General features: G+C 46.6%; 1 protein-coding gene across 1 annotated transcript in view; it reads left to right on the top strand.

Annotated features, from left to right (window-relative positions):
* The window catches only part of iars1 (isoleucyl-tRNA synthetase 1), a 163,954-nt gene that overhangs the window by 21,136 nt on the left and 125,318 nt on the right, over nucleotides 1-17,500 (top strand). The window contains exons 8-10 of the mRNA XM_055869922.1: nucleotides 9,790-9,877; nucleotides 12,840-12,900; nucleotides 16,672-16,767. Of these exons, the coding sequence (XP_055725897.1) occupies nucleotides 9,790-9,877; nucleotides 12,840-12,900; nucleotides 16,672-16,767 (245 nt within the window). The remainder of the gene's footprint in view (nucleotides 1-9,789; nucleotides 9,878-12,839; nucleotides 12,901-16,671; nucleotides 16,768-17,500) is intronic.

The following is a 17,500-nucleotide window of genomic DNA, read 5'->3' as shown; positions in this document are numbered from 1 at the left end:
CTCTGGTCTAAAGTAGTGCACTATATAGGGAATAGGGCTCTGGTCTAAAGTAGTGCACTATATAGGGAATAGGGCTCTGGTCTAATGTAGTGCACTATATAGGGAATAGGGCTCTGGTCTAAAGTAGTGCACTATATAGGGAATAGGGTACCATTTAGGATGCACTACATGTTGTTAGGGTAAATGATCTGCCTAGATAGTGTTGGTTACCTATCACACGTTCACTCTCTTCCTCGTTCAAATATGGATGCATGTGAATATGTTCTTCACTCTCTTCCTCGTTCAAATATGGATGCATGTGAATATGTTCTTCACTCTCTTCCTCGTTCAAATATGGATGCATGTGAATATGTTCTTCACTCTCTTCCTCGTTCAAATATGGATGCATGTGAATATGTTCTTCAGGTTCTGTTTGCTGGAGAGAAGAGACAGTCACACACAATTGGCATCTTAAAGCTTCACATTTTTAAATAGCTCCTGGATAACTATTACCGTTGTATTTGTCTCCTTTTTAAAAAACGTTTATTTGTTCCCAAAGGACATGTTTGTAACTGATTTGGTTTAATCATGCAGTGATAATAATAGTGTGTATATATAGGCCTGTTGAAGTCTGCTGAAGACTAAAACTCACTGGACCGTAACTCACTGGACCGTAACTCACTGGACCGTAACTCACTGGACCGTAACTCACTGGACCGTAACTCACTGGACCGTAACTCACTGGACCGTAACTCACTGGACCGTAACTCACTGGACCGTAACTCACTGGACCGTAACTCACTGGACCGTAACTCACTGGACCGTAACTCACTGGACTGTAGCTCGCCGGACTGTAGCTCGCCGGACCGTAGCTCGCCGGACCGTAGCTCGCCGGACCGTAGCTCGCCGGACCGTAGCTCGCCGGACCGTAGCTCGCCGGACCGTAGCTCGCCGGACCGTAGCTCGCCGGACCGTAGCTCACCGGACCGTAGCTCGCCGGACCGTAGCTCACTGGACCGTAGCTCACTGGACTGTAGCTCACCGGACCGTAGCTCACTGGACCGTAGCTCACTGGACCGTAGCTCACTGGACCGTAGCTCACCGGACCGTAGCTCGCCGGACCGTAGCTCACCGGACTAAAGCTCACCGGACTAAAGCTCACTAAACTTTTTTGTGGAGATCGGTGTGGAAGAACTTGACTGGCCTGCTCAGAGCCCTGACCTCAACCCCATCGAACACCTTTGGGATTAATTGGATCACTGACTGCGACCCAGGTCTAATCGCCCCAACATCAGTGCCCGACCTCACTAAAGCTCTTGTGGCTGAATGGAAGCAAGTCTCTGCAGCAATGTTCCATCATCTAGTGGAAAGCCTTCCCAGAAGAGTGGAGGCTGTTATAGCAGCAATGTTCCAACATCTAGTGGAAAGCCTTCCCAGAAGAGTGGAGGCTGTTATAGCAGCAATGTTCCAACATCTAGTGGAAAGCCTTCCCAGAAGAGTGGAGGCTGTTATAGCAGCAATGTTCCAACATCTAGTGGAAAGCTTTCCCAGAAGAGTGGAGGCTGTTATAGCAGCAATGTTCCAACATCTAGTGGAAAGCCTTCCCAGAAGAGTGGAGGCTGTTATAGCAGCAATGTTCCAACATCTAGTGGAAAGCCTTCCCAGAAGAGTGGAGGCTGTTATAGCAGCAATGTTCCAACATCTAGTGGAAAGCCTTCCCAGAAGAGTGGAGGCTGTTATAGCAGCAATGTTCCAACATCTAGTGGAAAGCCTTCCCAGAAGAGTGGAGGCTGTTATAGCAGCAATGTTCCAACATCTAGTGGAAAGCCTTCCCAGAAGAGTGGAGGCTGTTATAGCAGCAATGTTCCAACATCTAGTGGAAAGCCTTCCCAGAAGAGTGGAGGCTGTTATAGCAGCAATGTTCCAACATCTAGTGGAAAGCCTTCCCAGAAGAGTGGAGGCTGTTATAGCAGCAATGTTCCAACATCTATTGGAAAGCCTTCCGAGAAGAGTGGAGGCTGTTAGAGCAGCAATGTTCCAACATCTAGTGGAAAGCCTTCCGAGAAGAGTGGAGGCTGTTATAGCAGCAATGTTCCAACATCTAGTGGAAAGACTTCCCAGAAGAGTGGAGGCTGTTATAGCAGCACTGTTCCAACATCTAGTGGAAAGCCTTCCCAGAAGAGTGGAGGCTGTTATAGCAGCAATGTTCCAACATCTAGTGGAAAGCCTTCCCAGAAGAGTGGAGGCTGTTATAGCAGCAATGTTCCAGCATCTAGTGGAAAGCCTTCCCAGAAGAGTGGAGGCTGTTATAGCAGCAATGTTCCAACATCTAGTGGAAAGCCTTCCCAGAAGAGTGGAGGCTGTTATAGCAGCAATGTTCCAACATCTAGTGGAAAGCCTTCCCAGAAGAGTGGAGGCTGTTATAGCAGCAATGTTCCAGCATCTAGTGGAAAGCCTTCCCAGAAGAGTGGAGGCTGTTATAGCAGCAATGTTCCAACATCTACTGGAAAGCCTTCCCTGAAGAGTGGAGGCTGTTATAGCAGCAATGTTCCAGCATCTAGTGGAAAGCCTTCCCAGAAGAGTGGAGGCTGTTATAGCAGCAATGTTCCAACATCTAGTGGAAAGCCTTCCCAGAAGAGTGGAGGCTGTTATAGCAGCAATGTTCCAACATCTAGTGGAAAGCCTTCCCAGAAGAGTGGAGGCTGTTATAGCAGCAATGTTCCAGCATCTAGTGGAAAGCCTTCCCAGAAGAGTGGAGGCTGTTATAGCAGCAATGTTCCAACATCTAGTGGAAAGCCTTCCCAGAAGAGTGGAGGCTATTATAGCAGCAATGTTCCAACATCTAGTGGAAAGCTTTCCCAGAAGAGTGGAGGCTGTTATAGCAGCAATGCGGGGGACCAACTCCATATTTACGCCAATTATTTTGTAATGAGATGTTTGACGAGCATACTTTTGGTCATTTTTTATTTATTTTTTATTTTATTTATATATTTAACCTTTATTTAACCAGGTAGGCAAATTGAGAACAAGTTCTCATTTACAATTGCGACCTGGCCAAGATAAAGCAAAGCAGTTCGACACATACAACAACACATAGTTACACATGGAGTAAAAACAAACATATAGTCAATAATACAGTGAAAAAAAATAAGTCTATATACAATGTGAGCAAGTGAGGTGAGATAAGGGAGGTGAAGGCAAACAGATATATGTATAAATAAATAAAATATAAAAAGGCCATGGAGGCGAAGTGAGTACAACACAGCAAGTAAAATAAAAACTAAAAAACACTGGAATGGTTGGTTTGCATTGGAAGAAAGTGCAAAGTAGAGACAGAAATAATGGGGTGCAAAGGAGCAAAATAAATTAATAAATAAATACAGTAGGTAAAGAGGTGGTTGTTTGGGCTAAATTGTAGATGGGTTATGTACAGGTGCAGTAATCTATGAGCTGCTCTGACAGCTGGTGCTTAAAGCTAGTGAGGGAGATAAGTGTTTCCAGTTTCAGAGATTTTTGTAGTTCGTTCCAGTCATTGGCAGCAGAGAACTGGAAGGAGAGGCGTCCAAAGGAAGAATTGGTTTTGGGGGTGACTAGAGAGATATACCTGCTGGAGCGCGTGCTACAGGTAGGTGCTGCTATGGTGACCAGCGAGCTGAGATAAGGGGGGACTTTACCTAGCAGGGTCTTGTAGATGACCTGGAACCAGTGGGTTTGGCGACGAGTATGAAGCGAGGGCCAGCCAACGAGAGTGTACAGGTCGCAGTGGTGGGTAGTATATGGGGCTTTGGTGACAAAACGGATGGCACTGTGATAGACTGCATCCAATTTATTGAGTAGGGTTTTGGAGGCTATTTTGTAAATGACATCACCGAAGTCGAGGATTGGTAGGATGGTCAGTTTTACAAGAGTATGTTTGGCAGCATGAGTAAAGGATGCTTTGTTGCGGAATAGGAAGCCAATTCTAGATTTGACTTTGGATTGGAGATGTTTGATGTGGGTCTGGAAGGAGAGTTTACAGTCTAACCAGACACCTAGGTATTTGTAGTTGTCCACATATTCTAAGTCAGAGCCGTCCAAAGTAGTGATGTTGGACAGGCGGGCAGGAGCAGGCAGCGATCGGTTGAAGAGCATGCATTTGGTTTTACTTGTATTTAAGAGCAGTTGGAGGCCACGGAAGGAGAGTTGTATGGCATTGAAGCTCGCCTGGAGGGTTGTTAACACAGTGTCAAAAGAAGGGCCAGAAGTATACAGAATAGTGTCGTCTGCGTAGAGGTGGATCAGAGAATCACCAGCAGCAAGAGCGACATCATTGATGTAAACAGAGAAGAGGGTCGGTCCAAGAATTGAACCCTGTGGCACCCCCATAGTCATGTGGTTTACCTTGTGCTTTGTGGTCTGGCAGTGCCACTAGTTAAATAAGGAGTTTTACACGGTGATAAGTGGTTGTCTCCCCAACCTTAGTTGAATGCACTGACTGTAGATTATTCTGGATTGTCTATTTAAATTGACCAAAATGTAGATGTCTAAAGAAGGCAAACATTTTGTTAACTAACATTTGTGTTCAGGACTGGAGTTACAACACATACTGCATCTAATGTCTGTTAGATCAGGAATGGTCTGAACCACTTGGTCGTCTGTTGGATCAGGAATGGTCTAAACCACTTGGTCGTCTGTTGGCTTCAGGAATGGTCTAAACCACTTGGTCGTCTGTTGGCTTCAGGAATGGTCTAAACCACTTGGTCGTCTGTTGGATCAGGAATGGTCTAAACCACTTGGTCGTCTGTTAGATCAGGAATTGGTCTAAACCACTTGGTCGTCTGTTGGATCAGGAATGGTCTAAACCACTTGGTCGTCTGTTGGCTTCAGGAATGATCTAAACCACTTGGTTGTCTGTTGGATCAGGAAATGGTCTGAACCACTTGGTCGTCTGTTGGCTTCAGGAATGGTCTAAACCACTTGGTTGTCTGTTAGATCAGGAATTGGTCTAAACCACTTGGTCGTCTGTTGGATCAGGAATTGGTCTAAACCACTTGGTCGTCTGTTAGATCAGGAATTGGTCTAAACCACTTGGTCGTCTGTTGGCTTCAGGAATGGTCTAAACCACTTGGTTGTCTGTTAGATCAGGAATTGGTCTAAACCACTTGGTCGTCTGTTGGATCAGGAATGGTCTAAACCACTTGGTCGTCTGTTAGATCAGGAATGATCTAAACCACTTGGTCGTCTGTTGGATCAGGAATGGTCTAAACCACTTGGTCGTCTGTTAGATCAGGAATGATCTAAACCACTTGGTCGTCTGTTATCTTCAGGAATGGTCTAAACCACTTGGTCGTCTGTTGGATCAGGAATGGTCTGAACCACTTGGTCGTCTGTTGGATCAGGAATGGTCTAAACCACTTGGTCGTCTGTTATCTTCAGGAATGGTCTAAACCACTTGGTCGTCTGTTGGATCAGGAATGGTCTGAACCACTTGGTCGTCTGTTGGATCAGGAATGGTCTAAACCACTTGGTCTTCTGTTATCTTCAGGAATGGTCTAAACCACTTGGTCGTCTGTTGGCTTCAGGAATGGTCTAAACCACTTGGTTGTCTGTTAGATCAGGAATTGGTCTAAACCACTTGGTCGTCTGTTGGATCAGGAATTGGTCTAAACCACTTGGTCGTCTGTTGGATCAGGAATTGGTCTAAACCACTTGGTCGTCTGTTGGATTAGGAATTGGTCTAAACCACTTGGTCGTCTGTTAGATCAGGAATGGTCTAAACCACTTGGTCGTCTGTTAGATCAGGAATGGTCTAAACCACTTGGTCGTCTGTTGGATCAGGAATGGTCTAAACCACTTGGTCGTCTGTTGGATCAGGAATGGTCTAAACCACTTGGTCTTCTGTTAGCTTCAGGAATTGGTCTGAACCACTTGGTCGTCTGTTGGATCAGGAATAGTCTGAACCACTTGGTCGTCTGTTAGATCAGGAATGGTCTAAACCACTTGGTCGTCTGTTAGATCAGGAATGGTCTAAACCACTTGGTCGTCTGTTAGATCAGGAATTGGTCTAAACCAGTTGGTCGTCTGTTGGATCAGGAATGGTCTAAACCACTTGGTCGTCTGTTAGATCAGGAATGGTCTGAACCACTTGGTCGTCTGTTGGCTTCAGGAATGGTCTAAACCACTTGGTCGTCTGTTGGATCAGGAATGGTCTGAACCACTTGGTCGTCTGTTGGATCAGGAATGGTCTAAACCACTTGGTCGTCTGTTGGATCAGGAATGGTCTAAACCACTTGGTCGTCTGTTATCTTCAGGAATGGTCTAAACCACTTGGTCGTCTGTTGGATCAGGAATGGTCTAAACCACTTGGTCGTCTGTTGGATCAGGAATGGTCTAAACCACTTGGTCGTCTGTTGGATCAGGAATGGTCTAAACCACTTGGTCGTCTGTTGGATCAGGAATGGTCTAAACCACTTGGTCGTCTGTTAGCTTCAGGAATGGTCTAATCCACTTGGTCGTCTGTTAGATCAGGAATGGTCTAAACCACTTGGTCGTCTGTTGGATCAGGAATTGGTCTAAACCACTTGGTCGTCTGTTAGATCAGGAATTGGTCTGAACCACTTGGTCGTCTGTTGGCTTCAGGAATGGTCTAAACCACTTGGTTGTCTGTTAGTTCAGGAATTGGTCTAAACCACTTGGTCGTCTGTTGGATCAGGAATAGTCTAAACCACTTGGTCGTCTGTTGGATCAGGAATTGGTCTAAACCACTTGGTCGTCTGTTGGATCAGGAATGGTCTAAACCACTTGGTCGTCTGTTAGATCAGGAATGATCTAAACCACTTGGTCGTCTGTTGGATCAGGAATGGTCTAAACCACCTGGTCGTCTGTTAGATCAGGAATGATCTAAACCACTTGGTCGTCTGTTATCTTCAGGAATGGTCTAAACCACTTGGTCGTCTGTTGGATCAGGAATGGTCTGAACCACTTGGTCGTCTGTTGGATCAGGAATGGTCTAAACCACTTGGTCGTCTGTTATCTTCAGGAATGGTCTAAACCACTTGGTCGTCTGTTGGATCAGGAATGGTCTGAACCACTTGGTCGTCTGTTGGATCAGGAATGGTCTAAACCACTTGGTCTTCTGTTATCTTCAGGAATGGTCTAAACCACTTGGTCGTCTGTTGGCTTCAGGAATGGTCTAAACCACTTGGTTGTCTGTTAGATCAGGAATTGGTCTAAACCACTTGGTCGTCTGTTGGATCAGGAATTGGTCTAAACCACTTGGTCGTCTGTTGGATCAGGAATTGGTCTAAACCACTTGGTCGTCTGTTGGATTAGGAATTGGTCTAAACCACTTGGTCGTCTGTTAGATCAGGAATGGTCTGAACCACTTGGTCGTCTGTTGGATCAGGAATGGTCTAAACCACTTGGTTGTCTGTTGGCTTCAGGAATGGTCTAAACCACTTGGTCTTCTGTTGGCTTCAGGAATTGGTCTAAACCACTTGGTCGTCTGTTAGATCAGGAATGGTCTAAACCACTTGGTCGTCTGTTAGATCAGGAATGGTCTAAACCACTTGGTCGTCTGTTGGATCAGGAATGGTCTAAACCACTTGGTCGTCTGTTGGATCAGGAATGGTCTAAACCACTTGGTCTTCTGTTAGCTTCAGGAATTGGTCTGAACCACTTGGTCGTCTGTTGGATCAGGAATAGTCTGAACCACTTGGTCGTCTGTTAGATCAGGAATGGTCTAAACCACTTGGTCGTCTGTTAGATCAGGAATGGTCTAAACCACTTGGTCGTCTGTTAGATCAGGAATTGGTCTAAACCACTTGGTCGTCTGTTGGATCAGGAATGGTCTAAACCACTTGGTCGTCTGTTAGATCAGGAATGGTCTGAACCACTTGGTCGTCTGTTGGCTTCAGGAATGGTCTAAACCACTTGGTCGTCTGTTGGATCAGGAATGGTCTGAACCACTTGGTCGTCTGTTGGATCAGGAATGGTCTAAACCACTTGGTCGTCTGTTGGATCAGGAATGGTCTAAACCACTTGGTCGTCTGTTGGATCAGGAATGGTCTAAACCACTTGGTCGTCTGTTGGATCAGGAATGGTCTAAACCACTTGGTCGTCTGTTGGATCAGGAATGGTCTAAACCACTTGGTCGTCTGTTAGCTTCAGGAATGGTCTAATCCACTTGGTCGTCTGTTAGATCAGGAATGGTCTAAACCACTTGGTCGTCTGTTAGATCAGGAATTGGTCTAAACCACTTGGTTGTCTGTTGGATCAGGAATGGTCTGAACCACTTGGTCGTCTGTTAGATCAGGAATGGTCTGAACCACTTGGTCGTCTGTTGGCTTCAGGAATGTTCTAAACCACTTGGTCGTCTGTTGGATCAGGAATGGTCTGAACCACTTGGTCGTCTGTTGGATCAGGAATGGTCTAAACCACTTGGTCGTCTGTTGGATCAGGAATGGTCTAAACCACTTAATCGTCTGTTATCTTCAGGAATGGTCTAAACCACTTGGTCGTCTGTTGGATCAGGAATGGTCTAAACCATTTGGTCGTTTGTTGGATCAGGAATGGTCTAAACCACTTGGTCGTCTGTTGGATCAGGAATGGTCTAAACCACTTGGTCGTCTGTTGGATCAGGAATGGTCTAAACCACTTGGTCGTCTGTTAGATCAGGAATGGTCTAAACCACTTGGTCGTCTGTTGGATCAGGAATGGTCTAAACCACTTGGTCGTCTGTTGGATCAGGAATTGGTCTGAACCACTTGGTCGTCTGTTAATACCAGCTGGTGGCAGAATGTCTTCAACCCAAATAACAAAAGAAAATAAGTATCTGTTTCAGGCAACACTAATGAGATGGGAATTGTATAACTACTAAAAATGGTTATAACACTTATATGAACCTCTATAACCTCTGTTTCAAACTAGGTCGACCGATTATGATTTTTCAACGCTGATACAGATTATTGGAGGACCAAAAAAAGCCGATACCGATTATTCGGCACACTTTTTCATTTTTTCCAAATATTAACCAAAAAGGCAGATTACCGATTGTTATTGAAAACTTGAAATCGGCCGATTAATCGGTCGACGTCTATTTCACACACTACGGCTGAGATAGTAGGATGTGTTATAATACTGCTATTAATTGCTATACTGCTATGAACCTTCTATATAAAGCTCTACTACACAAGCTTCTATCTTAACTAACTTTGTTGCCAACGTATAAAAGAATGGGCTACCAAACCGGCTCGCAGGATTGGTTAACTCTTGAGGTCCCTCTGGTCTCGAACAATTTAGGAAAATGTTTTATTTGTAATGAGGTTATTTTTTTGTTTTATTTGTAATGTGGTTATTTTTTTGTTTTATTTGTAATGTATTTTTTTATTTGTAATGTGGTTATTTTTTTGTTTTATTTGTAATGTGGTTATTTTTTTGTTTTATTTGTAATGTATTTTTTTATTTGTAATGTGGTTATTTTTTTGTTTTATTTGTAATGTAGGTAATTTTTTTGTTTTATTTGTAATGTAGGTAATTTTTTTTGTTTTATTTGTAATGTGGTTATTTTTTTTTGTTTTATTTGTAATGTAGGTTGTAATGGACACCATTGGGAACGAGACCCTGGTCTCAATTGGGCTTCCCGGGAATGAATCAAAGTTAAATAAAAAAACAAGATAACACTATGCTTAAACTTCTGTTTCAGACAACACCACTGGCATAGGTGAATGTGTATAACACTACTATAAACTGCTATAACACTTTGTATTATTGAGGTTCTTATGAACCTTTTATAACACACCTATAAACCTCTATAAACTCTCTCTATTCCAGACAACAGCACTGGGAAGGTGTACATTATGATGGAGTCCAGGCTGGTGGCACTCTTCAAGACAGAGGAGGAATACACCATCATGGACAAGTGAGATCAATTAATATATTAACCAATCAATATATGAACCAATTAATCTATTAACCAATTAAGCTATTAATCAATTAACCAATTCATCAATTAAGCTATTAACCAATTAACTGTGCCTAGAGGAGGGCTGGATTAAAAACAAATCTGCACTCCAGGAGGAAGAGGGTTGGGTTGGCCAGTGGTAATGGTAGTTCAGGGTAGACAGTAGACTAGTACAGGGAGTTCTCCAACCTCTTCTCGGGGGCACCCCCCCCCCCCCCCCCCCCCAGCCGTTCCATGTATTTGATATATTACACAGCTAGCACACCTGATTTAACTTGTCAACTAATTAATCAAACCCTTGACTAGATGATTCAGGTGAGTTAGTTCAGGGGTACAACAACATAGTGAAACATCGGGGTCCCAGAGGAGAGGTTTGAAAAGCACTATATATGAGGGCCTCCCGGGTGGCGCAGTGGTCTAGGGCACTGCATCGCTGTGCTAACTGCGCCACCAGAGTCTCTGGGTTCTCCGGTAGGGATTTCCTTGTCTCATCGAGCTCCAGCGACTCCTGTGGCAGGCCGGGCGCAGTGCGCGCTAACCGAGGGGGCCAGGTACACAGTGTTTCCTCCGACACATTGGTGCGGCTGGCTTCCGGGTTGGAGGCGCGCTGTGTTAAAGAAGCAGTGCGGCTTGGTTGGGTTGTGCTTCGGAGGACGCATAGCTTTCGACCTTCGTCTCTCCCGAGCCCATACGGGAGTTGTAGCGATGAGACAAGATAGTAATTACTAGCGATTGGATACCACGAAAATTGGGGAGAAAAGGGGATAAAATGTATTTAAAAAAAAAAAAAGAAAAGAAAAAAAAGCACTATATTATACTAGTACACATTAAAAATATGTCCGTGTCTCTGGCCTGTAAGATGGCTGCTTTAAGCCATTTCCTCTGGTGCTCTGAGATCGTGTTGAGATACTGGAACAGGCATCACTAGAAGAGATCAAGGCATATCAGATGGACTGGCAATCTCTCATCTATCCATCGCTCCCTCTGGGTTTGATTGCTATTCCTCTTGTATGTGGTGTTCTGGTGAGGAAGGGAACAATTGTGTTTGTTTGTTCATGGACACCTGAAGTCCCCACAAGGATCGTGATACAAGAAAAATTATCTCTCGTGGAGACATTTCTCAGACCCCCACAAGGACAAAGTCTATTTCAGGCCTAGGACTTAAGTTAGGGGTTAGTTGGGGCTCAGGTTAGGGGTTAGAGTTGGGGCTAGGGGTTAGAGTTGGGGCTAGGGGCTAGAGTTGGGGCTAGAGTTGGGGCTAGGGGCTAGAGTTGGGGCTAGGGGCTAGAGTTGGGGCTCGGGGCTAGAGTTGGGGCTAGGGGCTAGAGTTGGGGGCTCGGGGCTAGAGTTGGGGGCTCGGGGCTAGAGTTGGGGGCTCGGGGTTAGAGTTGGGGGCTCGGGTTAGAGTTGGGGGCTCGGGGTTAGAGTTGGGGGCTCGGGGTTAGAGTTGGGGGCTCGGGGTTAGAGTTGGGGGCTCGGGGTTAGAGTTGGGGGCTCGGGGTTAGAGTTGGGGGCTCGGGGTTAGAGTTGGGGGCTCGGGGTTTAGAGTTGGGGGCTCGGGGTTTAGAGTTGGGGGCTCGGGGTTTAGAGTTGGGGGCTCGGGGTTTAGAGTTGGGGGCTCGGGGTTTAGAGTTGGGGGCTCGGGGTTTAGAGTTGGGGGCTCGGGGTTTAGAGTTGGGGGCTCGGGGTTTAGAGTTGGGGGCTCGGGGTTTAGAGTTGGGGGCTCGGGGTTTAGAGTTGGGGGCTCGGGGTTTAGAGTTGGGGGCTCGGGGTTTAGAGTTGGGGGCTCGGGGTTTAGAGTTGGGGGCTCGGGGTTTAGAGTTGGGGGCTCGGGGTTTAGAGTTGGGGGCTCGGGGTTTAGAGTTGGGGGCTCGGGGTTTAGAGTTGGGGGCTCGGGGTTTAGAGTTGGGGGCTCGGGGTTTAGAGTTGGGGGCTCGGGGTTTAGAGTTGGGGGCTCGGGGTTAGAGTTGGGGGCTCGGGGCTAGAGTTGGGGGCTCGGGGCTAGAGTTGGGGGCTCGGGGCTAGAGTTGGGGGCTCGGGGCTAGAGTTGGGGGCTCGGGGCTAGAGTTGGGGGCTCGGGGCTAGAGTCGGGGCTTACGGGTTAGAGTCGGGGCTTACGGGTTAGAGTCGGGGCTTACGGGTTAGAGTCGGGGCTTACGGGTTAGAGTCGGGGCTTACGGGTTAGAGTCGGGGCTTACGGGTTAGAGTCGGGGCTTACGGGTTAGAGTCGGGGCTTACGGGTTAGAGTCGGGGCTTACGGGTTAGAGTCGGGGCTTACGGGTTAGAGTCGGGGCTTACGGGTTAGAGTCGGGGCTTACGGGTTAGAGTCGGGGCTTACGGGTTAGAGTCGGGGCTTACGGGTTAGAGTCGGGGTGGATATCAATGATAGAATGGATATCAATGATAGGTGCCCAGTGGATAGTAGTGACGGGACAATGAGCAACAGTGGATCGTGTTTTAGTGGGAGCAGGGGCATAAGGCCTGTTACACAGAGTTTAGGCAACAGGAGAAGTGAAGTTTCTCAGCACATTTGAAGCACATCATAATCAGGGTGACATTGTCTTCCGTTCATACGCAGGAAAGAGTCAACTGCAGGTAGTAGAAGTCCTTGTTTCAGTACGACAGGAGTCAACTGCAGGTAGTAGAAGTCCGTGTTTCAGTACGACAGGAGTCAACTGCAGGTAGTAGAAGTCCGTGTTTCAGTACGACAGGAGTCAACTGCAGGTAGTAGAAGTCCGTGTTTCAGTACGACAGGAGTCAACTGCAGGTAGTAGAAGTCCGTGTTTCAGTACGACAGGAGTCAACTGCAGGTAGTAGAAGTCCGTGTTTCAGTACGACAGGAGTCAACTGCAGGTAGTAGAAGTCCGTGTTTCAGTACGACAGGCGGAGCAGCGGTTTGATTTGTGGTTTTGTCCTGTAGGTTCCCTGGGAAGACGCTGAAGGGGAAGAAATACAAGCCTCTGTTTGACTACTTCAGGAAGGTGAGATGACGTCTGTATAATGTATAATATTGTATAATATTGTCTAATAATGTATAATGTGTAATAATGTATAATAATGTGTAATAATGTGTAGTATTGTGTAATGTGTAATATTGTGTAATATTGTGTAATGTGTAATATTGTGTAATAATGTATAATGTGTAATATTGTATAATGTATACTATTGTGTAATATTGTGTAATGTGTAGTATTGTGTAATAATGTATAATGTATAATAATGTGTAATATTCTACCTCGATCTAAAGAAATGTGTTTGTTCACCAAAAGTAAAATGTGTAAGAAATAATACCTCTTAAAAATATCAAACCTACTACTAAATCACTAACAAGTTACTACTACTATGGTCCGTAGAGTTATTACAAAGGTAAATGAGCATCTTAATGTGTCCTGTCTCTCATTTCATATTATAATGCTATTATGTTTTCCTACTTTAACATGATCTTTCCCCTCTGTAGTGTTAATTTAAAGTATATAATCTGTAAAACTCTTAGACTGTATTATAACAGGTATAAACATGTCCTCTGTAGTGTGGGGAGACAGGTCCTCTGTAGTGTGGGGAGACATGTCCTCTGTAGTGTGGGGAGACATGTCCTCTGTAGTGTGGGGAGACATGTCCTCTGTAGTGTGGGGAGACTGTATTATAACAGGTAATAACATGTCCTCTGTAGTGTGGGGAGACATTTACATTTACATTTAAGTCATTTAGCAGACGCTCTTATCCAGAGCGACTTACAAATTAGTGCATTCACCTTATGACATCCAGTGGAACAGCCACTTTACAATAGTGCATCTAAATCTTTTAAGGGGGGGGGGGGGGGGTTTAGAAGGATTACTTCATCCTATCCTAGGTATTCCTTGATGAAACATCCTATCCTAGGTATTCCTTAAAGAGGTGGGGTTTCAGGTGTCTCCGGAAGGTGGTGATTGACTCCGCTGACCTGGCGTCGTGAGGGAGTTTGTTCCACCATTGGGGTGCCAGCGCAGCGAACAGTTTTGACTGGGCTGAGCGGGAACTGTACTTCCTCAGAGGTAGGGAGGCGAGCAGGCCAGAGGTGGATGAACGCAGTGCCCTTGTTTGGGTGTAGGGCCTGATCAGAGCCTGAAGGTACGGAGGTGCCGTTCCCCTCACAGCTCCGTAGGCAAGCACCATGGTCTTGTAGCGGATGCGAGCTTCAACTGGAAGCCAGTGGAGAGAGCGGAGGAGCGGGGTGACGTGAGAGAACTTGGGAAGGTTGAACACCAGACGGGCTGCGGCGTTCTGGATGAGTTGTAGGGGTTTAATGGCACAGGCAGGGAGCCCAGCCAACAGCGAGTTGCAGTAATCCAGACGGGAGATGACAAGTGCCTGGATTAGGACCTGCGCCGCTTCCTGCGTGAGGCAGGGTCGTACTCTGCGAATGTTGTAGAGCATGAACCTACAGGAACGGGTCACCGCCTTGATGTTTGTTGAGAACGACAGGGTGTTGTCCAGGATCATGGTTCTTAGCGCTCTGGGAGGAGGACACAATGGAGTTGTCAACCGTGATGGCGAGATCATGGAACGGGCAGTCCTTCCCCGGGAGGAAGAGCAGCTCCGTCTTGCCGAGGTTCAGCTTGAGGTGGTGATCCGTCATCCACACTGATATGTCTGCCAGACATGCAGAGATGCGATTCACCACCTGGTTATCAGAGGGGGGAAAGGAGAAGATTAATTGTGTGTTGTCTGCATAGCAATGATAGGAGAGACCATGTGAGGATATGACAGAGCCAAGTGACTTGGTGTATAGCGAGAATAGGAGAGGGCCTAGAACAGAGCCCTGGGGGACACCAGTGGTGAGAGCACGTGGTGCGGAGACAGATTCTCGCCACGCCACCTGGTAGGAGCGACCTGTCAGGTAGGACGCAATCCAAGCGTGGGCCGCGCCGGAGATGCCCAGCTCGGAGAGGGTGGAGAGGAGGATCTGATGGTTCACAGTATCAAAGGCAGCCGATAGGTCTAGAAGGATGAGAGCAGAGGAGAGAGAGTTAGCTTTAGCAGTGCGGAGCGCCTCCGTGACACAGAGAAGAGCAGTCTCAGTTGAATGACTAGTCTTGAAACCTGACTGATTTGGATCAAGAAGGTCATTCTGAGAGAGATAGCAGGAGAGCTGTCCAAGGACGACACGTTCAAGAGTTTTGGAGAGAAAAGAAAGAAGGGATACTGGTCTGTAGTTGTTGACATCGGAGGGATTGAGTGTAGGTTTTTTCAGAAGGGGTGCAACTCTCGCTCTCTTGAAGACGGAAGGGACGTAGCCAGCGGTCAAGGATGAGTTGATATGTCCTCTGTAGTGTGGGGAGACATGTCCTCTGTAGTGTGGGGAGACATGTCCTCTGTAGTGTGGGGAGACAGGTCCTCTGTAGTGTGGGGAGACAGGTCCTCTGTAGTGTGGGGAGACAGGTCCTCTGTAGTGTGGGGAGACAGGTCCTCTGTAGTGTGGGGAGACATGTCCTCTGTAGTGTGGGGAGACTGTATTATAACAGGTATTAACATGTCCTCTGTAGTGTGGGGAGACATGTCCTCTGTAGTGTGGGGAGACAGGTCCTCTGTAGTGTGGGGAGACAGGTCCTCTGTAGTGTGGGGAGACATGTCCTCTGTAGTGTGGGGAGACAGGTCCTCTGTAGTGTGGGGAGACAGGTCCTCTGTAGTGTGGGGAGACAGGTCCTCTGTAGTGTGGGGAGACAGGTCCTCTGTAGTGTGGGGAGACAGGTCCTCTGTAGTGTGGGGAGACATGTCCTCTGTAGTGTGGGGAGACAGGTCCTCTGTAGTGTGGGGAGACAGGTCCTCTGTAGTGTGGGGAGACAGGTCCTCTGTAGTGTGGGGAGACAGGTCCTCTGTAGTGTGGGGAGACATGTCCTCTGTAGTGTGGGGAGACTGTATTATAACAGGTAATAACATGTCCTCTGTAGTGTATAAAACCTGTCTGTCTCTCCTCTCCATAGTGCGGGGAGACAGGAGCCTACATGTAAAGTATAAAACCTGTCTGTCTCTCTCTAGTGCGGGGAGACAGGAGCCTACATGTAAAGTATAAAACCTGTCTGTCTCTCCTCTAGTGCGGGGAGACAGGAGCCTACATGTAAAGTATAAAACCTGTCTGTCTCTCCATAGTGCGGGGAGACAGGAGCCTACATGTAAAGTATAAAACCTGTCTGTCTCTCCATAGTGCGGGGAGACAGGAGCCTACATGTAAAGTATAAAACCTGTCTGTCTCTCCATAGTGCGGGGAGACAGGAGCCTACATGTAAAGTATAAAACCTGTCTGTCTCTCCATAGTGCGGGGAGACAGGAGCCTACATGTAAAGTATAAAACCTGTCTGTCTCTCCTCTCCGTAGTGCGGGGAGACAGGAGCCTACATGTAAAGTATAAAACCTGTCTGTCTCTCCTCTCCATAGTGCGGGGAGACAGGAGCCTACATGTAAAGTATAAAACCTGTCTGTCTCTCCGTAGTGCGGGGAGACAGGAGCCCACATGTAAAGTATAAAACCTGTCTGTCTCTCCATAGTGCGGGGAGACAGGAGCCTACATGTAAAGTATAAAACCTGTCTGTCTCTCCTCTCCGTAGTGCGGGGAGACAGGAGCCTACATGTAAAGTATAAAACCTGTCTGTCTCTCCTCTCCGTAGTGCGGGGAGACAGGAGCCTACATGTAAAGTATAAAACCTGTCTGTCTCTCCGTAGTGCGGGGAGACAGGAGCCTACATGTAAAGTATAAAACCTGTCTGTCTCTCCTCTAGTGCGGGGAGACGGGGGCGTTCCAGGTGGTGATGGATAACTATGTCAGAGAGGAGGAGGGGACCGGAGTTGTCCACCAGGCACCATACTTTGGAGCTGTGAGTAAATGATTTGTTGATTTAATTAAATTATTGATTTGTTCACATCTGTACAGTTCATATTTCCATCAAACAAATTGATCTGAGAACAGGTTGGTGGAGGAGGCCCACTCTCTCTCTCTCTCTGTTCTCATTAAGATAGAATGGACTGCTATAGACCCACTCTCTCTCTCTCTGTTCTCATTAAGATAGAATGGACTGCTATAGACCCACTCTCTCTCTCTCTGTTCTCATTAAGATAGAATGGACTGCTATAGACCCACTCTCTCTCTCTCTGTTCTCATTAAGATAGAATGGACTGCTATAGACCCACTCTCTCTCTCTCTGTTCTCATTAAGATAGAATGGACTGCTATAGACCCACTCTCTCTCTCTCTCTGTTCTCATTAAGATAGAATGGACTGCTATAGACCCACTCTCTCTCTGTTCTCATTAAGATAGAATGGACTGCTATAGACCCTCTCTCTCTCTCTCTCTCTCTGTTCTCATTAAGATAGAATGGACTGCTATAGACCCACTCTCTCTCTCTCTGTTCTCATTAAGATAGAATGGACTGCTATAGGCCCACTCTCTCTCTCTGTTCTCATTAAGATAGAATGGACTGCTATAGGCCCACTCTCTCTCTCTCTCTGTTCTCATTAATATAGAATGGACTGCTATAGACCCACTCTCTCTCTCTCTGTTCTCATTAAGATAGAATGGACTGCTATAGACCCACTCTCTCTCTCTCTCTG

This window comes from Salvelinus fontinalis, chromosome 18 (genome assembly GCF_029448725.1).
Source record: "Salvelinus fontinalis isolate EN_2023a chromosome 18, ASM2944872v1, whole genome shotgun sequence".
NCBI lineage: Eukaryota > Metazoa > Chordata > Actinopteri > Salmoniformes > Salmonidae > Salvelinus > Salvelinus fontinalis.
This window is presented reverse-complemented; position numbering and strand designations above follow the sequence as displayed.